The 25,035-nt window shown below is 40.7% G+C and overlaps 2 protein-coding genes across 6 annotated transcripts in view; both read left to right on the top strand.

The window, feature by feature from the left end:
• DENND5B (DENN domain containing 5B) overlaps positions 1–2,548 on the top strand; it is a 79,754-nt gene extending 77,206 nt beyond the window's left edge. For all 4 annotated transcript variants that reach the window (XM_075210386.1, XM_075210385.1, XM_075210390.1 and 1 more), the window contains one exon: positions 122–2,548. In XM_075210386.1, coding sequence (XP_075066487.1) covers positions 122–305 — 184 coding nt within the window. In that variant the 3' untranslated portion in view covers positions 306–2,548. The remainder of the gene's footprint in view (positions 1–121) is intronic.
• Positions 2,549–6,734: 4,186 nt separating this feature from the next.
• On the top strand, positions 6,735–24,826 carry SINHCAF (SIN3-HDAC complex associated factor). Of its 2 annotated transcripts, none has more exons than XM_075205426.1 (6): positions 6,735–6,822; positions 19,019–19,165; positions 20,346–20,445; positions 20,552–20,681; positions 22,026–22,176; positions 22,660–24,826. In XM_075205426.1, the coding sequence occupies exons 2-6, from the start codon at positions 19,038–19,040 to the stop codon at positions 22,775–22,777; spliced, it is 627 nt and encodes a 208-aa protein (XP_075061527.1). In that variant the 5' UTR covers positions 6,735–6,822; positions 19,019–19,037; the 3' UTR covers positions 22,778–24,826. The 2 variants fall into 2 exon arrangements, with proteins under 2 accessions (XP_075061527.1, XP_075061526.1); XM_075205425.1 differs by lacking the exon at positions 6,735–6,822 and adding an exon at positions 15,204–15,682.
• The last annotated feature ends 209 nt before the right edge of the window (positions 24,827–25,035 follow it).

Raw genomic sequence — 25,035 nt, 5'->3', positions numbered from 1 at the left:
AGTCCTTCATTAAAGACCGGAAATCTGCTTTGCATAGTAGTAAAACTGTGCCCCCCTCCTTAACCTGTAATAAAGTATGAGACAATGGAATATAATCCTGTATATCGGTTTTGTTTCTTAGGGATCATTTGCTGTCGCAGTGGATTCCTCTTCTGGCCGAGTGCCCGGCCATCACCCGGATGTACGAGGAAACTGCCCTACTAAGAGATCACATGATGGTAAATTCTCTCATCCGGGTACTTCAGACTCTGCAGGATTTCAACATTATTCTGGAGGGATCCCTTACTAAAGGAGTAGACGTTTAGAACTACGTCGGGAACACTGTACAATATCTCGCTTTCTGGTTTTTTTTTCAGAGAGCACTCTGGATTTTTATAATATTCTACAGAGTTCTGAGACGCAATACACTGGATTTAGTAACAAATCACTGGAAGCCATTGCGAAACGCGACGGGGCAAAAGCAGGCAGGACTCCGAATCGTAGTCGTGCTGTTAGGCAACCCTGCATTGTTGCAAAGTAAATTTGAATCAGATATTTAGTACAATAGAGTATTTTCCTGTCTTGTGTGTAAATACGACAGTAGGTTTGTTTGTTTTTTTTAAAAAAATCAAAATATGTTCCAGGTGGATTTACTTAGTCAAATTTCTTTTTGAACTGTAGAATGAGGGCTAGAAATTCCTCTCACTGACAAACGTGCTTTGATTACTGGTTGAACGAACAGGTGTTAATTTCTTTCCGTTGCATTAAACATTGAGCCACGTTAGATCACACCTGTCACCTATACACAGCAGAGGCAGCCATTATCTGCGCTTATTTCCATGGGAATGCAGCTTATTAGTTGACTAGTGTTCCGTGACATCACCGAGAATGCAGCCAATCAAATCACTGTGAACCAGTGACATCACTGCATAGGCTGCATTCTCATGAATAGTGATTCCGTTGGTTGCCTTGGCGATGTCACAGTTTCATCCCACAAAATGGCTGCCTCCACTCTGTATAGGTGACAGATGCACTTTAAGCTTGCCCCAACCTGATAACTTGCAAGCATGTTTGAAAAAGGATGTTGTAAATACCTCGAATCCTAAAATAACTATTTTCCTAAGTTATATAGAAAGAAACCGCTGCAAGTATTAACATGTAGCCATCTGTATTTCTGGTCTATACATATATATATATATATATTGTGAATGTAAATTATATTTGTTGAGGTTGCAACATTCCCATGACTTTACTCACTGATTTATTTTTTTTAGTCGAAATGTTTTGCATCTGAGCATACGGAGCTGTAAAAGGCTGGCATGGATTTACTGATCTATTATTTTTATTTTATTTTTATTAAATGAATCGTGAAGCTGTGACAATGTTCACATGATATATGCGTTATTGCATGTATCACTTATTCTACAGCATCACCACGTTTTTTTCCCTCCCAAATCTCATAATTCCATTTATCTATTTTATGTTTTGTGATTTATTTTATTTTTTTTGTTTGTTTTTCATTACTTTGTGTGGAGGCGGCATTTTTCCACTAATTAACTGAAGCTACAAAAGGACTGTTTTGGGCTTTTTCAACCATTGTTTTGTGGAGCTTTATCTAACTATTTATTCACATACACTGGGATTTTGTTTTGGTTAGGGATTGAATAAGATATAATATTTTGCACTACTTGTTACATTTGAGAAGGGGGTCTTGTGTGAAAGAGACTGTTCCCCTAACTGTATATGTTGATCCACTTTAGGGCTGTAATTTTCAATTGTTTGGCACCTTTTTTTTTTGGCTGTGTTTATTTGTGGTCATGTCCACTGTAGAAAAAGCGAAATGCGTTTTCTTTTTTTTGTTTTGTTTATCTTCTAATTTCATAGTTCAGGCAGAAGACTTGTTAAAGGAGAACGAGCAGCACTGTTCAGTCCAGCATGTCTCCTTACACTGTGCTTTATAGTGGAATTGTGTATTTCTATTTAAAAAACTTTAATGGCTGGCCAGGCATGCTGGGACTTGTAGTTCAGTGATGGCTTCAGAGGCACAGTAAGCCTGCAATAGCAGATTATATGCTGGACGCCAGCTGTTTGCTTTTCTACGTCGTTTGAGGATTCCCTCACAGCAAAAAAACCCTTTTGGATTCCAGAGTATTACATTTTTTTAATAATGCATTTGATCGCTTGCCTTTGCCTGATAAATGTACAGTATTCATGTGCGTTATTGTGTTAAAGTCCACTCATTGACACATCTCAGCGCATTTCAGTCTAGAATCAGGTTTTTAGGGGGGAGGAGGGTTTATTTTGGGTAAAATTTGCCTTTCTCCTTTCTCTCTGTCTCCTGCACCCCAGTAAAATGTTCTGAACCATGTAACTGTAACAATCTATTCCGATTCGCCCCTTGTAGTCACGGAAAGCTTTTAAATCATGTTGCTTTTTTTTTTTTTTTTCTTTGAAACGCTGCTGTCTGTTATTTCCACATCAGTATTATCTTTCCTGTACTGTATGATTTTATTACACAAATCTCCACAGATTTCAGTATTAAAATGTGTTTTCATCTCAAAAAAACGGAGCTGACCTTGAATGTTTCTCTTTGTATCCCGTGCGGTTTCCCGTCATTGCTGTAACAGACTTAAATTATGGTTTTAAAATTGTTTTGGAAAGAGGCAGAAATCTGCTCCAGTCTATAGATATTGAGGTAATTTAGTCTTACCAGGTAAGATTTGTGATGTAGACTATCCACCGTCTTAGTACCCTTCTTTGTACAATGTCTGATTGACGTATGTCCTTCTGCCTGTATTGTGCCGTTAAAAAAATTCCAAAGGCTAAATATAGTATTAAGACCTTTGTGCATGGTTAAGTAGTATTTTTTTTTTTTACATTACACTGTAGTTGCCACACTCTTGTTTCACAATTGTTCTAATCAATCTAGATTATCAATCATTCCCCTCTTCCAGCCAGTGTTTCTACCCTGTTACATATCTGTGTCATCTGCAAAAAGACATACTTGACCTTTTATACCAGTAGTAAGGTCAACAAAGACATTAAAGAGGACAGTCCCAAGTACAGATCCTTGGGGTACTCCACTCATAACCTTCCCCCTCGTCAGAAAACATACCAGTTACTACAACTCACCGTCTATCCTTCATCCATTATCTTATCCATTCAACCACCCTTGTATCCAATCCCAAGCAGCATTTCTATCTGTTTACCAGTCTTTGATGTAGGAAGTTGTCAAAGACCTTACTAAACTCTAAACAAGCTACATCTACATCTCCCCCATTATCCTATTACTTTAATCACCCAGCTGAAAAAAAAATCAGATGTGTTTGACATGATCGTTCCCCAGTAAATCAATGCTGCTTGGGGGTCCTGTAAGCTGATTGGTTTGAAATAATATACATTTTTTTGTTTCAGCTGTCTTAAGCTGGGTACAACCTACAGAAAAATTCTCCCAATGCAATATCGTTAACGATTTTACCAACGACAAAGTCCCGATCAGCAGCCGATTCATGTGTACACACTATACACGTGTTACAAGACTTGCCTTCAGATCTGTGCTCTTCATTTGATATAACCATCGGATGATAAGAACGTGACCCTGTACACTCCATAAAGATCTATGGACACTGCTGATTGTGAGTGCTCACACACTGTAGAATTTGTTAGTACGGTTATAAAATATCAAACGTTACGATGTGCTGTGATACGATAAAATATGATCGTTGGAGTGTACAGTCATGGCCAAAAGTTTTGCGAATGACACAAATATTGTTTTTCACTAAGTCTGCTGTCTCTGTTTTAATGATGGCAATTTGCATATACTCCAGAATGGCATGAAGAGTTATCAGATTAATTGCAATTAATTTCAAAGTCCCTCTTTGCCATGACAATGAACTTTATCCCAAAAACATTTCCACTGCATTTCAGCCTTGTCACAAAAAGGACCAGCTGACATCAGGTCAGTGATTCTCTCGTTGACACAGGTGAAAGTGTTGACGAGGACAAGGCTGGAGATCACTCTGTCATGCTGATTGAGTTAGAATTTATAATAAGGATGGTGGTGCTTGAAATCATTGTTCTTCCTCTGTTACCCATAGTTATCTGCAAGGAAACACATGCAGTCATAATTGCTTTGCACAAAAAGGGCTTCACAGGCAAGGATATTGCTGCTAGTAAGATTGCACCTAAATCAACCCTTTATCAGATCAACAAGAACTTCAAGGAGAGAGGTTAAATAGTTGTGAAGAAGGCTTTAGGGTGTCCAAGAACGTCAAGCAAGTGCCAGGACAGTCTCCTAAAGTTGACTCAGCTGCGGAATCAGGGCACCACCAGTGTAGAGCTTGCTCAGGAATGGCAGCAGGCAGGTGTGAGTACATCTGCACGCACAGTGAGGCAAAGACTTTTGGAGGATGGCCTGGTGTCAAGAAGGCCAGCAAATAAGTCACTTCTCTCCAGGAAAAACATCAGGGACAGACTGATATTCTGAAAAATATACAGGGATTGGAAAGCTGAGGACTGGGTTAAAGTAATTTTCTTTGATGAATCCCCTTTCAAATTGTTTGGGACATCTGGAAAAACGCTTGTCCGGAGAAGGAAAGCTGAGCGCTACCATCAGTTCTGTGTCATGCCAACAGTAAAGCATCCTGAGACCATTCATGTGTGGGGTTGCTTCTTAGGCAAAAGTGTAAGTGAGCCCACTCCCTTGGCTAAGAACACAGCCATGAATAAAGAATGGCACCAAAACATCCAAGAGCAACTTCTCCCAACCATCCAAGAACAGTTTGGTGATGAACAATGCCTTGTCCAGCATGATGGAGCACCTTGCCATAAGGCAAAAGTGATAACTATGTGGCTTGGGGATCATTTGGTCCATGACCAGGAAACTCCCCAGACCTTAATTCAATTGAGAGATTGTGGTCAATCCTCAAGAGGTGGTGGATGGACAAACACAAATTCCCCAGTTCTGACAAACTCCAAGCATTGATTAGACAAGAATGGGCGGCCAGAAGTTGATAGACAGCATGCCAGGGCGAGTTGCAGAGGTCTTCAAATGGAAGAGTCAACACTGCAAATATTGACTATTTGCCTAAAATTAATGTAATTGTCCATAAAAGCCTTTGACACTTACGAAATGCTTGTAATTTTACTTCAGTATACCATAGCAACATCCGACAAAAAGGTCTAAAAACACTGAAGCAACAAAGTTTGTGAAAACCAATACTTGTGTCATTCTCAAAACTTTTGGCCATGACTGTACACGCGATGAATGACTGTTAGGTCCGATATTGCATTAATCGTGTGATTGGCTCGATAATGGGCTCAAATACTTGTAGTGTGTACCCAGCTTTACTCTTGCTCTCTTCCAGTCCTCTGAGACTACCCCTGGTAATAGTTAAGGATTCAATACTTAAAGCCAATTACATAACCAGGATCCTCTCCTCTGGAAATGAACTTAGGTCTACTTCAAGAGTTTGTAAAACATTGCCAGGATTGCGAGCACAAGCACTCAGTGGGCTCTTTATTAGGTACCCCTGCATGTTAATTCAAATATCTAATCAGCCAATCGTGTGCCAGCAAACTGCATAAAAGCATATAGACATGGTCAAGAGGTTCAGTTGTTCAGACCACCAGAAATGTGACGTAAGTGACTGGAATGGTTGTTGGTGGTTTGGGTGTATCAGAAACTACTGATCTCCTGGGATTTTCATGATTAGCGGTCTTAGTCTACAGAGAATGGTGCGCAAAATAAAAACATGCATTGAGCGGCAGTTCTGTGAGCAAAAATGCCTTGTTAACTAGAGGTCAGAGGAGAATGGCCAGATTGGTTCAAGCTGACAGGAAGGCGACCGTAACTTACATGACCATGGGTGGTCTGCAGAAAAGCGTCTCTGAACGCACAGCACTTTGAACCTTGATTGGCTACAGCAGCAGAAGATCACATCGGGTTCCACTCTTGTCCGGAAACTGAGTCTACAGTGGGCACAGACTGGCCCAACCTGAACGGGTGAAGATTGGAAAAACGTCACCTGGTGTGATGAATCTCGATTTTCTGCTGCGACATTCGGATAGTATGGTCAGAATCCATCCTGGCTTGTATCAGCAGTGCCGGCTGCTGGCGGTGTAATGGTGGATGGGGAATGTCCTCCTTGCACACATTAAACCCCTTCACACCAATTGAGCATTTTTTTAAAGCCACAGCCTACCTATTGTCGCTGGATTCAATCGAACACATTTGGGATGTGGTGGAACGGAAGATACAAGGTGAAAATCCACAGCCAACTCCTGCAGCAACTGTGTGACAACTATCGTGTCGCCTTGGACCAGATCTCTCGGGAATGTCTACAACTCCTTGTATCTACGGCACAAATAATTCTGCCTGTTCTATGGGGCAAAGGTGGGTCCTACTCAATACTAGAAAATGTACCTAATAAAGTGCCCACTGAGTGTATTTTAGTGAACAAAAAAATAAAGTTACTGGCAAAAATGCATAACGGTAACCAATCATTTAAGAATTGTGGCTCTACCTAATTAAGGTATATTGGCCTTCAGATATAATGTGTGCATTATTATCCAGTATTTATAAAAGTACTGACATTTTCTGTAGAGCTAAACGATTTATCTTGTGAGAGAACTCTTAACAATTCCTCTGTTCTACTACATCCTCTGATGCATGTTTTCTCTGCACATAGCTGTGTTTTAAGGATACATTGTATCAGATTTCTTTGAGGAAATGTCCTGAGAAATACAGATAGTTTCTCTGTGTGACGAGAACCAAGGTCGGAATAAAGTAACCTGACACTGAATTCTTGACATTCTTGTCTGGGAATGGTGAGTGAATCTCAGGTGAGTAGAGGATCCTGGTTCATGGCATGAAAGATGTTTCATTGTTTTTTTTCCTATGTAAAAGTAATAATTTAATAAGCACTGTGGGATAAATGTAGCTGTTCATACAACATTTGGTGCACAGCCTTAGGCTTTTATCTGGTTACAGATCTCCAGAGGGCAAGCTACAAGACAGTACATGGTATAACCGTACAATACAGTAAACAAATAACATTACAACTCTTGACACAGCTACTGGGGTGCAAGGGGTATATTCAGTGCAGGCTGAAACCAGTGCCCATTAGCGTGGGCGCAACTAACAGGTTTAGAGCCACTGAAAGAGGGGCGAAGACAATGGAGGAGTGGAGTCAATGGGCAGAGTGCGCAGTGTAGATGATAAGTTACAAGTTATAGGTAATGCGAACAGGAGGGAAGAGGGCCCTGCTCACTAGAGCTTACAATCTAAACGGAAAGGGGCAGACAAACGGTTGATACATGCGTGTGAGGGTATCTGAGGGCAAGAAGCTAGAGTTGGAGGGATGGAGGATGAAACTACATACTACATGGTGAAATTGTTAAGTGGAGGACTGGTAGGCTTTTCTAAACAGGTGAGTTTTCAAAGACTGTTATACAGGCTAGGGCATTGGTTCCCAAACTGTGCGCCGTTGCTCACTGGGGGTGCTGCAGCCATGGTGGAGGGGGAGGGGGAGCAACAAACGCTCCCTTATACCTACCGTCCCCCGTTAATAGATAGAGAAATGCAACTGTGGACAGGCAACTTTTTACGTGCTTCAGCACAGGGCAGTCCTGCTCTCTCAGCTTGTGTCCTACCATTTCACATCTTGTTGCCCCTAGACCTATCCACTTCACCATAACAGCATTTACAGATAACTGGGGAATCTCTAGCAGGGCAGGAATTTCATGAGCCGACTTGTTTGAAAGGTGACATCCTATGAGTGCCATGTTGAAAGTCTGAGCTCTTCCGTATGACCGATTCATGTGCTAATGGATTGGCACATGCCAAGAGAAAGATGTATGATTTGGTAGTCTGATAAATCTTACAATGACATTCTAAGTAATTGTGTGCTTCCAACCTTGTGCTACCGTTTGGGGAAGGCCCTGTCCTGTTACAATATGACAGTGCCCCTGTGCACAGAGTGCGGTCCATCAAAAAATATGGTTTCCTGGTGTGGAAGAACTTGACTGGCCTGCGCAGAGTCCTGACCTCTATCCCATTGAACACCTTAGAGATTAATTGAAATGCTGCCAGCGAGCCAAGACTTATTGACCAAAACCAGTGCCCAACCTCACTAATTCCCGCAGCCATGTTCCTGTCTAAGGAGATAGCAGCGAATTATGAAGCAAATCTGTGCATGAATTGTATATCACAGCCCAGAAAAAATATAGATCAGCCTCCCAAGCAATTTAAATAACTTATAAATTGGATGATTAAAGTATTTTCCACTGAAGAGATTCTCTGTACTTGCCAAGGAATTAGAAGGGCTAGCTTACAAGTATGTTTGAAGTCTAATAATATTCCATGTCCCTCTAATTAGGAGGTGAAGATTCAAGGCCTTTTAATATAGACAGGAGAGTTCCTACTTAAACATATTTACAAAGCTATGGGCATACAACACATACCCACAGAATGTCTCCAGGATGTTTTCATTGAGGATAATCAACAAAAACGAAGGGTCTTCCTAGTTCGATTCCTAGTTATTAAAGATCTGATCTGTAAATAATAAGAACAAGTGTACAAGCGTCAATCCAATCCCAGAACCTTAGATCGTATCCAATGGATAGTAACGATTGAAAAATTACATTTCATCAGGAACAATGATTAAAGTAGGAGAAACAATGGCCTCAGTTTACAGAGCACAGAGAATCTAAATGGATACTTTATGCAACGAAAACCAGTAGAAGAATAGTAGACTCTATTTACTGCGTAAGATTTCTTTCTTGAATATCTACCAGGATAAAGTGCTTTTGGCAAATTACAAATCTCTACTTAAAGTAGTGTCAACTTCCCACATCAATCAAGATATTATTTGACCATTCTTTAGTCCACAATCGTCAAGAAGAAAAAAAATGCCTGCGTACTCTTCACCTTATGAGAGCTATCTGTATATGATTAAGGCTGGGTACACACTATGGGTTTTTCACTCGATTATTGGGCCAATCACACGATAAACGACTGTTCAGCCCAATATCGCATTAGTGTGTACGCTCCAACGATGATCGATTATCGTACCAAAGCTCATCGTGTCTATTCATTTTTTTTTTTTTAAACCGAATTAAAAATCTCTAAGCAATGGAACAATGCCGTTCCAATTCTGCAGTGTGTATGCACTCGGGACCAGCAGTGTCCATAGATCTCCATAGAGTTTTTACAGCGTAACAATCTTTTCAGCCGATGGTTATGAAAGATGAAGAGCACAGATCTGAAGATAAATCTTGTAAAACGTGTATAGTGTGTACACAGGAATCGGCTGCTGATTGGGACTTTCAGTAGTTGGTAAATTCGCTAATATCGCATCAGGAGAAACTTTCTGTAATGTGTACACAGCCTAAGGAACTTGGGAAGACTGACTAACTATTCATCCTGTAAATCAGCTAGATGGTCATCATCATCTATTTATATAGCGCCACTAATTCCGCAGCGCTGTACAGAGAACTCACTCACATCAGTCCCTGCCCCATTGGAGCTTACAGTCTACATTCCCTAACAGACAGAGAGAGATAGACTAGGGTCAATTTTGATAGCAGCCAATTAACCTACCAGTATGTTTTTGGAGTGTGGGAGGAAACCGGAGCACCCGGAGGAAACCCACGCAAACACAGGGAGAACATACAAACTCCACACAGATAAGGCCATGGTCTAGAATCGAAGTCATGACCCCAGTGCTGTGAGGCAGAAGTGCTAACCACTGAGCTACTGTGGTCATCACTGAATACCTTCTCAAAATGTTATATCCTTGATGTGATTTCATCAAAAGGGGGTCAATTTGGAAGAAAGATTCTTTAAACATTAGATCAATAAATATATTTTATTTGCATCCATGCTGGTGTCATTTTTACATTTTGGCTCACCCTCTATCGTTGTTTGGGTACAATCCTGTTCATGAGAGCTGCCAGAAGGTCCAAAGAGGAAAATAAGCAAACGAGGTACCGTCATTTTGTTTTCCTCAAACGACTCCGTAGCAGTCCTAATATATTCCCATCCATATTGTATGTTTTATTATTTCAGGAACAGCTTGAGAAGTTCCTCAAAGACACACAAGGGAAGGAGGAGCGTCCTTATGTACCTGTTGAGGTGTTTCCTCTTCCTTGGGTAAATTTATCAAGCTGTGGGTTTGAAAAGTGGAGATGTTGACTATAGCAACCAATCAGATTCTAGTTATCATTTTGTAGAATGTACTAAATAAATGATAACTAGAATCTGATTGGTTGCTATAGGCAACATCTCCACTTTTCAAACCTGCCAGGAAACTCGCAACTTGATCAATTTCTCCCCCCTGCCCCTGTCTCTGTTCAGATTAAAGAGTTACCCCATTGCTGAGGGCTGCCATGGAGTCCTTTGAGGAAAAGAATGAACGGTACCTGCTTTGCTTATTTTTCCTTTATAAAATCGCCTACACACACTGCAGGCAGACATTACGTAGACTAAAACAATATTTACTAGAAGCTGGTGACCTCACTAAAATGTGATTAGCTGATACAGACAGAAGTCAATTAAAGAAATTTATTTCTATCCTCAATAGATGTCTGCTCCATCTGCCTTATCACAATTGTTTATATTGAAATTTACTGCATTTGGGTACATACTATAAAATCCAAATAATTGTTTTATTTTCATGCTCATAGGTAATTTGATGTTGAGGGGTCCATTAAAATGCCTAGTTACAGTCGCCGGATGCATTTGGGATATCTAATCACTCGGGAGACATTTATGTCATTGGTCAGTGGGCACTTGAACTGTGTAGCTGAAGGGGTGCCCCGCCCGTTCTTTATTCACAGATCCTGAGTGGGATGCATTGGGGTAAATCCAAAAAGCCAAAATTTATATGGGTGGGATTCTTTTTTTCAATCCACTGTACACAAATATTTGGACATATGTACTCAGGATGGCTCTGTACATCCACTCACAACACAAGGGAAATATTGGGAGTAGCACTAATGAATAATAGAAAGTAATTCACCGCCCCTCCCCCCCCCCCCCCCCCCCTACTTTATCAACCGCAGAGATGGGGAGCAGACAATGCTGTTTGTGACCACCTATGCTTAGAATAGAAGGAAGTACTATTTCATTGATTACTAATGACTGTAGTAACCAAGAGCATCTTACCAGTGGGATTATCATTCATCAATTGTGGTGAGGGGATTGTTGGGTAATTTGGGTAAGGTGTCTAGGAATGATGACCAGACCCCTTGTGATGGAGCATGTTCAGGTTTGCTGCGGCCTTTACAAAGTTTTGCTATATAAATGTCTAGTTATGCTCCAGGTACACTATAATATATTAACAGATATCTTCATTCTTCAGTAAGCCGGGATGACGTCTCTAACAGAATGTTTGCAAAGTGTGCTATATAATGATGATGATGAATGCTGTATGCTGAATATGAGTTTTTATTACAGGTCTGCAAATCTCTAATTTTTTAGCAATTTAAAAAAAAAAAAAAAAAATCATTTCATCCCCCTTTAGGCTGGGTACACACAACAGGAAAATTGTAACAATGCGATATTTTTAGCAATTTCACCAGTCCTGATCAGCATGCCTATTCCTGCGTACACGCTATGGAAGTTTTACACGATTTACCGTCAGATCTGTGCTCTTCATCTGTCATAACCATCGGCTGAAAAGATGGTGACTCTGCACACTCCATAGAGATCTATGGACACCACAGTCATAAGTGCATACACGCTGCAGGAATGGAACAACATCGTTCAAATGTTGAACGAGAGTTTAGTCAGGGTTTAAAAATCTAGTTCAATCATACGATGAGCTTTGGAACGATATGTGTTCATTGCTGCAGCGTACACACTAATGTGATATTGGACCAACCGGTCGTTTATCGTGTGATTGGTCCGATAATCTGCTGAAAACACTGTAGTGTGGATCCAGCCTTTACATAAGCAAATTATTGACATTCCAGCCTAAAACACCATGTTCTGATCATACTCCCACAGTAATATAAAAGACAAGTTAGTGCTTTTTGTATGCAAATGTCAATTTACATTTTTTCCTCAACCCCTGTTTAATTGTCCCCATTCATGCTGTAATGACCATTCCCAGACTCCACCTAGTGTCCTATTGACTCTTAAAAATACTATGATTGTATCTCTTTGAATGTAGTTTGTATACACTTACACACCCTTACATGGTAACAAATACCTTCTACCTGCACCAATACATCTACCAGTAGATGGAGAACAATTGTTGGAAAGATGCAATCAAATATATTTTTATCTAGTGAAAGTTACTCAAATGTCATTTTGTTATCTGAAAGCAAATATGTGATTGGTTACTTTGGTTGGATGCAAATTTTCCAATACAAATATAATGTTAATAGTTGAGCTTTAATGTTTAAAGTATTTTGCAACTGGTTAGTTATGTTTTAAATGCGTTCTATACATATGTTACAGTTCAGGTATATATAACTTGTGTATCAAAGCCTCAGGCATCATTTTTTAAAACTAATAATTGTGACTGCAGGTTAACTTATACTATGACACTATATATATATATATATATATATATATATATATATATATATATATATATATTATATTTTTTTTTTTTTATTTTTTTTTTTTTTAAAGGTGCTTTATTTGTAACAGTTTATTGATTTCTTTGGAGATAAAAATGGAGGTGCAATAATTTTGTTTTGAGATAAACCTGTTTATTTTTTCTATATCTAAAAGAAGTGCAATTTAAATTTTGTGTATAAATGTATTTGTTAACAAACAATGCGTTCTGAGCCTGTTCATGGGGTACTGGATTGTCATGGATGTTAATTTTTTTTATTTATTTTTTTACTATACAATTATCTGTACCATGACAAAACACATTAGTATATAGACATTAGTACATACATATATTAATTGGTGAATATTTTGTTAATTTTATTTTACATGCTTTGTGTAAAAAAAAAAATCACCTTTTCCATGTTATGCATTACTTAGAAACATAACTTTTTCTTTTTTTACATTATTACATAATTTCAATAGTTTTCTAATGTTTTTAATGTTTTGCACAGCCATGAGAGGTGCGAGATAAAAATGCAGATTTGACAGTTTACCGCGCTGCGTTAAAAAAACAATTGAATAGCTTTTAACGCTTCTCCCTCCCTCCCTATACTTTCAATGGATCATCTACTTGTTCGCGATAGTATCGTTTTCACTAACGAAACGGTGCATTAAAAATAGATTTGAATAAGGGGTAAAGTTAACGCGCTCCAGAAAGTGTGAAAACTGTATTAAAATTACTTACCGCAGTGTGAAAAAAAAAAAAAAATACAGCCGAGAATTGAATTCCCCCCATTGTGTGTCAGTATCATGCTGAACTTACACCTGACTTGTAGCTGGTGCAAATGATGCGACTGAAATTCACGTACCTAGTAGATGCCCAAAGCTTGAATTGGACCCTGCTGCGTGCGCCCGGGCTTGGTACGCCCCTTACTGTACGCTGCGCTACGTGATACGCCCCCTCCCTCGTTGTGCCCATGGACTTGTAAGCTGTCGGAAGTGTCCTTTGCGTTCAAAGACAAATTGGATGTATTTGCATTCACTTGGTTCTTTGTACAGTGCAATTGTACCCAAAATACGGCACCAAACTGTATTTCTGTTTCTTAATGAATCGGGCCCTGTGTGTATACGGCAGACACTTAGAAAGATCTACCATGCGCCCCAGTGTGTACCACTATATGGTGGTTATACCAAAAAAGAGTACATGACTTACTGATAGGTTATTGCTTGGTCATGCAAACAATCGTACCTCATCATTTTGCCATCAGTTGGCTATATTCTACTGCTCTCTATGAGATATATATCTGTATTCATGATGTATATCTGTATTCATGTTGTATATCTGTTCATGTATATTCATGTTCTGTTGATGTCAAATAGCCCCTTAGAGGTAGAATTGTATATGATTCATAATTTTTGGTCATTTGAATGCGAAAAAAAAATAAAAAAATTCAAGATTCTCTAGAGGCAAAAGTTAGACCAATGACTGGAACATATTTGCACCTCTAACAAAGCATAAGGTATTTCTCCTTCCATACTATGTCTTAAGTGCATTCAAAGCATAGATACAGTGGAGGCAGAAGTTTTATGAACTGAACCAATATTTGAGACTCCATCCTATATATTCATAAGGAACTAGTAACATCACTGAGGCATGAGGCACGAATGCCTCGTTTAGACCTCTCTTTTTGTCATGCTTCCCTTCTGCAGTAACCGTCCCTGGTTCCATTCCTGGCTACAGGCAATCTGTATAAAGTAGATACATGGGCGCCTAATTTAGAAGCTCCTAATCTGCCAGCCGTTTTTGGGGGACAACTGCAATATTAAGCATCCCAGCTATTTATAAGTAAAGGATTGCAGCCGTCCCACTGTTATCGTATACAAAACCAGCCGCCATAGGTTTCTATTAGCGTGATTGATCAAGTTCCAAAGATGGACACTATTTGAGGATGGAGTTAGCCATTGAAGCCTATGGGGATAACACTGAGGTAGAGGGATCTACGGATCCCTCACCACATATAACCTGCTCTTCCCTCCGGTCACTATCACAAAGGTGTCCGCTTTGTGATAGTGACCATAGAGGAGATAGGTGTTCGACACGTTGTTTACTGTGACTGCTAATCAAACAGAACACCTTTAATAAATGGTCACTGCGATAAGGAATGAAAATGATCGTGTTAAAAATTTAGTTGTTGTTAAATATGTCTCAATGGAAATGAACCAATGCTTAAATGTCTACGTAAAATAAATTGTGCTGACAGAAAAGGTAAAACCATCGAAAAACATACTGGTAAGTCAATTGGCTGCTATTAAATTGCCCTTAGTCTCTCTTGGTCTGCGCGTGTCTATATTAGGGGATTTAGATTGTAAGCTCCAATGGGGCAGGGACTGATGTGAATGATTTCTCTGTACAGCGCTGCGGAATTAGTGGCGCTATATAAATAGATGATGATTAAAAAAAATGTGCAAAGTGAGCAGGGCGCTGACTTCTATGTCCTATTCCCAAAATTGCAGGCCTCTACATGGCCCATTCATAAAAAAAAAAAAGTTGAGGAAAGTAAAACCGAAGCCTATGTATTACTGTTTGCTTAATACAAAGGTAGCCAACAATAAGCTGGTTGGCATGCTGGAATTTGTAGTTCCACAACAGCTGTAAGAGATACTGGTTGCCAGAAGCTGGTAATGTCTATAACCTTTATGAATAATACAGTGTGTGTGTGATTACTGTCTATATTACTGCCTCTCCCAGACCACCCTGGTGGCCATGACCAGTTTAATCAATGGACCATAGCTAAAGTACTACTGGAGGGCATGGACCAACCACAGCTTTTGTTGTGACTCTTTCATGGCTGAGCCCACCTCCTCCTCCTATGTTTGGACAACCCCTCCAGCCATGGCAATGACAAGCCCCCCTCCCTCTCCCCCTCATTCATCCAGTTTTCCCGCCCAGACTTGCTCCCTTAAAAGGACAATGGAGAAGCGGGAAGGGTGACGTCACCGGCTCATGCAAATGAGCTTGATTGAGGAGAATAAGAGCGTGGGAACCGCGCAGGCGCAGTGGGGACATTATCTTAGAGGTGGCCTGAGAGTTTCAGTCCTGCACCCAGTGAACGGAAAATTTACCAACAAGTCCAGGTAAGAGCATAACTGTGTGTCTGTCGGTGTGATCGGGGATGTGCCCGGTGCTCCAGCACTATCTGCTGGACATTGCATATTTTTACACGGTGCAATCGCTGTAGCTGCATTTGTGTCACTTGTCAGCACGTTTATAACTGTGTGCACGGGCTGCTGCACTGGGGGGAAGTTGTATAAAGTCACTGTTGGTGCATTGCATCTGCTGGAGGGTGACTAGCACTGGTGCCATGTGTCAGCGCTGCCCCTGTGCACTGCACGCTGCTCCATTGTTCAGTGGCACTGGACGGGCCTCATGTCTCCCACTGGGGGTGTCACTCTCTGATCACTACTGGTCTGTGCAGTTCTCCAGCTTGTGTCCTGGGGACTGTGGTGCACACTGAGCACATATGCAGCTTATGGAATGCGTGTGGGGGGGTTATATTCACTTTTTGGGGGGAGGGGGGGGGGGTCTTGACACCCCTTGATTCGCACAAACCCCAGGATGTCAGTTCTGCATCATGCATGGTTAAGGCTAGCTGAGTCTGAGCTCAGTCTAAGGATTCACAGTGAGCATCTACTTGGTGCAGTTATTAATCTTCTGCCCCACACGTGCTGATTGGGGGTATTACAGCCCCCCCTCCCCCTGTTTGTTGGGGGATCAGTGCAGATTTGTGTGATATTTGGGGGCTGTGACTCCAGGCCCGGTGGGTGGGCAGACTGTCTGAGGATGCTGCACGTAGGCAACACAAAGGTATACTGAGTACCCCGGACACCCTGGGGCTGGGGCTCCCATTCACAACCTGTCATGGTATTTAAATAGCCCTTACCTGGCTGCCCTGCCACGGGGCATCTTACCTGTACCCACCCCCCAGAGATCAGCCCACCTACCCCTGTGTGCATGTGGGGGGTCCCCTCCACCAGCCCCATGCGGTCTGTGATGAACCCATCAGACCTTTAACTAAACGGAAGTGGATTATGGGAAGTTTGTGGTTCCTATAGTTTAATGTCTGATCAGTCTAATGATTTCTTTATATAACTGCACATATTAGTAAATATTTCTCACCAGACTGCTGAAATCTCATTGTCAGTGAAGCCCCCTCATGAATCCCCCCTCCCCATTTGACCTGAGTGGAGGGTGATGTCTTGGGATAGAGAACTGGAGTCGATATATTTAGAGGGGTTTCTTTAAAGCTTGATGGGGTTTTGTTTTTGAGAGATAAATGTATATATCACAGCTGTTTTGAGACGTACTGATAGGTTATTATATATATATATATATATATATATATATATATATATATAAAATAACCTATGTGTATATATGTATGTATATATATTATTTACATGTTTAGACTTAAGTCATGCTACACAATGTAATCTGACTCACCTTGTATCAACTATCTGTGACGCGTGTCCTTCAGTGGTTGTGGGACTACAACTCCCAGTATACCATGTCAATCTTTGTCTGGCCTGATGAGCTGGGACTTGAAGTTCCACAAATGCTGTACACATTGTATATCTGTAGTATGTAGCATCAGTTAATCTAGACTAATATGTACAAACACTTAATTTTAATAATTTACTCCAAAAAATAAGGAAACATCTATTCACACACAAAAAAAAACACTAGACGGGACCCCTCCTTCATTTCGTGTTTAACCTTGTGTGCATATTTATCATGCCATCGCTACTGCAGAGGAAGCGTTTTCTGAGATTTTATGTTGCCCCGTCTCATCAGTTATTTATATAGCTCCACTAATGCCGCTGCCCCATCCTTGTTAGGACATCACAAAGTTTAAAAAAAAAATTCTGTTTCACATGTTACTAGTAGATGCTCTTTCTCTCTCTATACAACACAAGGAATTGAATTTTAGTTGTTAGATGCAGAATAAGTTTCATTTTGTAGGTCTCATGTAATTATGGCATTTGTTAGTTATTTCGAGCTTGGTATTTCCATTAATGTAAAATCACGCTGCGCCTTGGAGAAATATTTTAGTTGTAAAAAATAGGATTTCTCCCCCCCCCCGTGTGTGTGTGTGTGTGTGTGTGTGTGTGTGTATATCTGTGTATAAATATTGGAGCCTGTTTTTTTATTTTTTTTGTCATGTATATTATACACCCGAAGTGACCAGACACAGCTAGGTTTTAGCTTCTGACCGTAAGTGAGAGGTCTTTCCCAATTCCTGCGTCCCCCTTTTGACTCATGGGGTTTAGGGGTGCAGATAGCTTGTTCGCAGTGTGTACATTACGGGAGCTCTACCCAGGGTCGGATTAAGGAAATGGAGGCCCCTGGGCTAAGGGGGCCTCCATTCCCCCGTGAGGCCCCCCCCCCTCCCCCCGTGATCCGAGCTGCCCACCCCTCCCCCCCTCCGGCACTTACCTCCTTCTCCGGCGCGCTGTACGCTTTTTACTGAGGAGATCTCGTGAGAGTGAGACTCACGAGATCTCCTCAGTAAGGAGACTACAGCTCGCCGGGGAAGGACCGCAGTGAAAGCACTTTCAAGGGCCCCCTGGATGCCATAGGCCCCTGGGCTGTGGCCCAGTTAGCCCTATGGTTAATCCGGCCCTGGCTCTACCCGTCACAATATCTAGGTCACCCAGGAGCCGAGCAGCTGGTCTTCTGTGTCAGTTTTTCGTGGAGCCTAAACGGTCACTGATTCACTGGGACTGTCTTGTTGCTGGATAGTATGTAGATCAGCGGCTAATTACGTTTTCCCAGGGCCCAGTTTTGTCTGTAATATTTGGTAGGACACCCCCACCCCCATAATTTTGAATTTGTTTGTGACCAGATACAAAACCAAGAAAGTTCTTCTCTTACATTTTCAATAGTAAAAATACTGTTTACCTGTGAATGCTGCCTAATATTGATCCGGTTTGTGATGCTTTAGCTCAGCCAGTTATTTGTGAGCGTTTGTTGCGCTTTTAATACAATGTTGTGCGTATAAACGGTGGCAGCGGGAGAAGCTGGTGTCGCTCATGGCAACCAACCACATTTGCTTTTATTTAAAAACTTCGCTGAAGGGGCAGCACGGTGGCTCAGTGGTTAGCACTTCTGTCTCACAGCACTGGGGTCATGAGTTCAAATACCGACCATGGCCTTATCTGTGTGGAGTTTGTATATTCTCCCTGTGTTTGCCTGTGTTTCCTCCGGGTGCTCCGGTTTTCTCCCACTCCAAAAAACACATTTGTAGGTTAATTGGCACCTATTAAACTGCCCTTAGTGTCTCTGTCTGTGTGTTAGGAAATTTAGAATGTAAGCTCCAAAGGGGCAGAGCTGCGGAATTAGTGGCGCTATATAAATAAATGGTGATGATGATGAAGATAACCGCATCTGACTTGTTGCTTTGGCCGTTTCAGCTTCTACCTTCCAAGGAAAATGATTGGTTTTTACAAGCCAAAGACGTACAGAAGTTCAAGGGGCTGCTGTATCTGCAAAGCCAAGTCTTCCAGCAGCCGATTCACAGACAGCAAACGCTATGAGGGGGATTTCCAGAACTGTTTCGGGTAAGGGTCCTACTGCAATCTCTTCCTGTACCCCTGACCTTTATGACTTGGTGTTGCAAATCAGAATACATTTCTACAGACTTTACTAAAGGCCAATTTGCACCCATAGGGGCTGATTTTAGGGTTAGGTGCAAACTTTGACCTGCAGACCAGGCTGCAGTGCAAGGGGAGAGTTTTTGCATGCTTGGCAAATATTGCACGCTACAAGCCCACACTGACCACCGCTCACAACTGTAATCGGGTTGTATGTTTTACGTAACCCTCTCCATGTTGCACAAGATGGTTTTTCCAGGTGCAAATTTTGCATATAGTGGCTAGTTATGCTCCAATTTCTAAACCAGCCCCATGGTGTTAAAATTGCTATTAATAATAAACAAAAATGTAATTGTGATTTACAGGTTGAATTCCTAATCACAGAATCTATCAAAAGCAAATCCACCTAAAAATCTACAGTTTGTCATCACTCCTAAAATAATTGTCAGAAATCACTGAGAGTAATTTCATTGGTTTAGAAGTATAGTGCAGGTCCATATGTAAAATACAGATTTTTTTTACATTGCTGTGGAAGTCGTCTGAAATGTTTTCACTGGTTTCAGACACTTGATATGTTTAAAATGAGTGAGATTAACATCCATTTGTTTGTTTTCCCTGTGGTTATGCTTCATATTGAAAGCTATTATTGTTTCCACTGTAAATGTAGTGGAAGCTTTCAATATTCAGTATAGCTTAGTGATAACAAACAAACCTTCTTGAATACATCAGAATATCTATTGATGAAATAAAATCCAATTAACATTAACAAGGAGCTCCAGGAAACAAAACAAAAAATGCAGGATCATTTGGAATACCTCCAAGAACTCCCCAAAGGTGTCCAAATGTCACAGTATTTCATTATTAGCCCATAAAGCTAGTAACTGAAAATCCCCATACACACAGCTTTTCCCCCACATTAATTTCCAGTTTCTACATGTGCATTATTGAAATGAATGAAAAGGTCTTAGATTTGTAAACCACCATTTAAGCAACAATGTTCTCCTAAAGTAACTATATGAACTGTTCTGCTACCCATGGGCTATAGGATAGATATTTGGTGCTTCTTTAGGTCTCTGGTAACTGTATAAAATCAATGTATATTAAACATTTTATATATATATATATATATATATTTTCTCTTTGTTAGGCTGCATGAATCTCGCACAGGAGACATCTGCAACGCCTGTGTACTTCTGGTGAAAAGATGGAAAAAACTTCCCGGTGGATCAAAGAAAAACTGGAATCATGTACGTTGTTCTTCCCGTGTGTAATAATTTCAATATGAAATCTATTCGCCAATTGGACCTGGTGCAGTGTTTGTAGAACAGTCATTGGAATATTTTGTGTTTGCAGGTAGTGGACGCACGCGGGGGGCCCAACCTGAAACCTTTACGGCTCAGACACAAGAGGATCCGATCTCTGGCTGCGCGGAGGCTAAAGAGACAGCAGGTTTTGCAGATGAAGAAAAACCTTTCTGACCACTGTAAGTGTTTTGTTTTGGGATTTGTTTTGTTTTTTGTTTTGTTTTTTTTTGCTTGGAGTATCTGTCTATGCTGTGAAACTGAAATCATTTCTTTTTACCACAATAAGATGCCACATGGAAGGCTTGAGAATACTCCCTTGCGACTTTTCCTAAATACATAGCTTTCTTTCTAGCTCTCTTCGGTGCTCTTCAGCCATGTTTATGACTTGAGATCCTGCCCGATGGAAGCTCTATGGATAGAACTGTATCCAGTGCCGAGAGTGACACAGCGCTGTGTCATGTCCTAGAGCAATAGCTCTAGAGATCTTAGCCTGATGATACACAGACATGGCTGAACTGCAGGGACGCCAGAAAAATAAAGCTGTGTAATTTATAAAAGCTGCCACAGAGCACGTACAAAACAAACTGAAGGTAGACAATCAATTGAAGGATTAACAAACATTGATTGAGGTTGTGTAGGGACAATCTGACTATGGTGTAACTCCATTTCAATTCGTCCAGTGATTACTATATTTAGTATTGGGACAGTTTTGGAAAGGAATGTACATTTTTTTTCTTGCTGCTCCCATTTCTGACGGGGTAAAACAATCATGATTGACTCTTTTTCATAATTTTGCGCTGATGAGGGTTTTAGAGGTTCTGGCTGTATTCTGCATTTCACCCACTAGATGGCGCTACAATCACTAAAGATTGAACAATGGATAGGGGCAGGCTCCAGAGAGGTAGAACCTGAGGTCTGGCCATGCAGTTTCACTGATTACAAACACATGTTCTAGCAGGCACTCACAGCAGTCATCACTATCACTTGGCACTTACACCAGGAGGTAAATGTATCAAGCTGAGGGTTTTCCGGCGGGTTTCAAAAACCAATCAGATTCTAGCTATCATTTATTTAGTACATTCTACAAAATAACTAGAATCTGATTGGTTGCTATAGGCAACATCTCCACTTTTCAAACCCGCTGGAAAACTCTCCGCTTGATACATTTACCCCCTGACCTGTAGCTGGTACAAGGGATACGGCAGAAAACCACGTACCTTAGAGATGGCCAGAGCTTGAATCGGACGCTGCTGTGTGCGCTCAAGCTTAGGACGCCCTTACAGTACACTGACTACACCCAGTCCCCTCTCCGTTCCGCCCATGGAATTGTAGGCTATAGTAAGTGTCTTTTGCACTCGCAGATGAATATGCTCACACTTGCGTTCTCTGGTGTATAGTTCATGTCTGTGCAATTTAATGCAAAATACGGCAGGTATCTGCATTTACGTTCCTCGATGAATCTGGTCTCTCTATCTGTTTACAAGGTCCGAGCTGACCGTAACCGCTCCTCTTTTATCTTGCAGGCTCTGGGGCGCACAGCACGGCCTCCAGCGCCTCCCCCACGCACTCCTCATCCTGCAGTAATCACTCGGACACGGATACCGACACTGAGCTGAGGACTGCGCACAGCCGAAACTCCGCCTTCTCTTTCCTGGATCCGACATACTGGAAAAGGTACCACAGAAAGCATAAAGTATTCACGCACTTATCCCCAGAGATCGGGGCGAACCCACAGTTTCTAGCGCTACTTGTGTGAAAAGACCTAGCATCCATGTTCCCCCATGCATGATATATAGAGACGACTGTTCATCTCTCGTTCAGTTGTGAGATGATTATTCATCCTATAAATACTCTGGTATAGACATGTCCGTTACAATCTCCGTAGGTGACGACTATGCCTCAATATCTGAAGTTTTTAGTGTGTACACTAGCTGGAATACAATTCATTGCTCCTGTGATTTATAATATATTATAGCGGCAGATCTCAAATTTGGTCCTTCGTTACATGAAGCTTTTGCATCAAAGCTTTGTTGGAAGTGTCTACATTCCAGTGAGTTCCTAGGATAGATAGATAGATATGTATATTTATAACATTTATTATGTGTGTGTCTCTTTATTGACCCAATATTGAAGCAAATGCACTCTTTACTTTTGTAGGCAGAAAGTTTGCTGTGGGATTATTTACGAGGGGCGCTACGGCGAGATCCTCATCGACGCCAAGCAGTTCAAACCTTGCTGCAGTAATAAGAAAACGGAGGAGACTGTGGCCAGCTGAGAAGACTCTGAGGGCCTTTTTAAGAACTTTTAAAGCCCCATTTTATTTTTTTTATATATAACATTTTTGTTTTTTTTATATGCCAGTTTCTTGCTGTCTGTAGATATATCATACATATATTAATTATATTTATATGTACGAGAAGGGCGGCTCATGGCGCCTGTTTTTTGTTTTTTTTAAAGGGTCCGCAGGTTTCTGCGGAATAATGCAAAACTTTATACAATCTTCCAATTCAAGATCTGAACTGGAACTTGTGTATTATATACATGGTAGTATTTTTATATATGTATATTTACTTATGAGTTGAGGGTTTTTTTAGTTGTTTTTTTTTTAATTTGGATATATATATCAATCTATGTATTTCCTTGTCCTTCAAGGATCAATTACAAAAATGAATTTTAATTTGTATTTAGTCTGTTCAAGGACGGTTGTACTTCTTGGTTTTACCACTGTATTATAATGAGTTATGCCACAAATCTAGGACTGGTGAATTTTCAGGACGCATGGAGATTCTAGTAGATTAGCCGTCCTGGAACATTCAGTAACTGTTTCGGACGTCACTCCCTGAGGGTACTTGTACTTTTGTATTCCTCTCCTCTCAGGTTGGTCTTGGATGTGCCTTGACACCCCTCCCCCCCATTCTGTGTGCTGGCTATGCATTCCCCAAAAACTTTAACCTACTCATGGACACCGTTGGATTATACTTCGTGCAGATTGGACAACCAAAGCTTGGCCTTACAAACGTCTTACCATTGGCTGCATAAAAGTGAATTTAGTAGTTCAGAATTTTTTTATTTCTTTTGTCCCCCACCTTCATTTCTTTGTAAACAGTCCACGTGTGCGTGTATAGAAGCGTTTTACGTCACACGGTTAGTCGCACACATGTGGATCGGTTGGATTTGGTATATAGACGTGGCAGCCTAGAATCTAATGCAATTTTCATGATTTTTTTTAATATTTTTTTTTGACCAGATTGTGTAATCACACTACACATCATTGATCACGTGTAAGATTTTCAAATTTTATATAAAGTGCAGTAAATCTAGAGAATTATGTTGTATACACTTCAAAAGACACAATTACTTCTGACATAATGTTCTGCTTTTTAGAATTTATTTTTCTATTGCAATAAAACCTGTTGCCCACAGCAATCATTTTATTTTTTATTCGGCTGATTGCTGTGAGTAACACAAATTCTGTTTCCCTTTGCACTTTTTTTTTTTCCTTTAAATATCTATTTCCGATATCAAATGGTGACTCTTCAAACCAGATCTATCATCCGAAGGCTGCAGCCGCTGTGTTCTGTTAATGCCTGAATGTAATATCTGCAATTTTATGCAGATATAAAATAATTTCACTGCAGGTAATTGTATTTGCATTGGTAAATGTAAAAGACGATTCAAAGTCTTCCTTTAGACTTCACACGGTGGAAGCGGCCATTTATTTTGATTTTTTGCTGAAACCATGGTTCATGAGAATATTGTTCCCATACGTTAAGAAACCGTGATGTCACTGGCTCTTCCATGAATTCATTGGCTGCAGTCTCTGTGATGTCACTGGCTCTTCCATGAATTCATTGGCTGCAGTCTCTGTGATGTCGCTGGCTCTTCCATGAATTCATTGGCTGCAGTCTCTGTGATGTCACTGGCTCTTCCATGAATTCATTGGCTGCAGTCTCTGTGATGTCACTGGCTCTTCCATGAATTCATTGGCTGCAGTCTCTGTGATGTCACTGGCTCCTCTACGAGTTAATTGGCTGCAATTCTCATGAATATTGGCTCAGCCGCCACAATGGCTGCCTCTGCTCTGTGAGCGTGACTGGCGCAGGCTGCAGACTTCCTTTGAAAAGATTGACAATAAAACTACACCTCTCTAATACCTCTAGCAAACTGTACAGTTTGTGGGCAGCTATTGTGAATATGGCAAACTGGAAAAAGCTAAACTGTATCCTAATGTGATGCTTTGTATTTATAACGCATGTAGCATATGTGTTTTTGTACTTTGTTTTATATTCTGGTGTATTATTTTTTTATTAATCACTAATAAATATTCGACTTTTTTTTTTAAAAAGGTGCTTTTTATTTATTGAAAATATACGGACAGCATCCCAGAGTGGGAAAATGGAGTGGAAATGTACATTAATATTTAACACGATAACTAAATTAGAATTCTATCTATATTCACACAGCCAGTGGTTGAGGAGAGTGGGCCCAATGGTAAGAGCAGTTATCCATCCTCACACCTCCCTATGCACCTTC

This window comes from Mixophyes fleayi, chromosome 4, assembly GCF_038048845.1.
Source record: "Mixophyes fleayi isolate aMixFle1 chromosome 4, aMixFle1.hap1, whole genome shotgun sequence".
Lineage (NCBI taxonomy): Eukaryota > Metazoa > Chordata > Amphibia > Anura > Limnodynastidae > Mixophyes > Mixophyes fleayi.
Note: the sequence above shows the minus strand (reverse complement) of the source record. Positions and strands in the feature narration are given on the sequence as shown.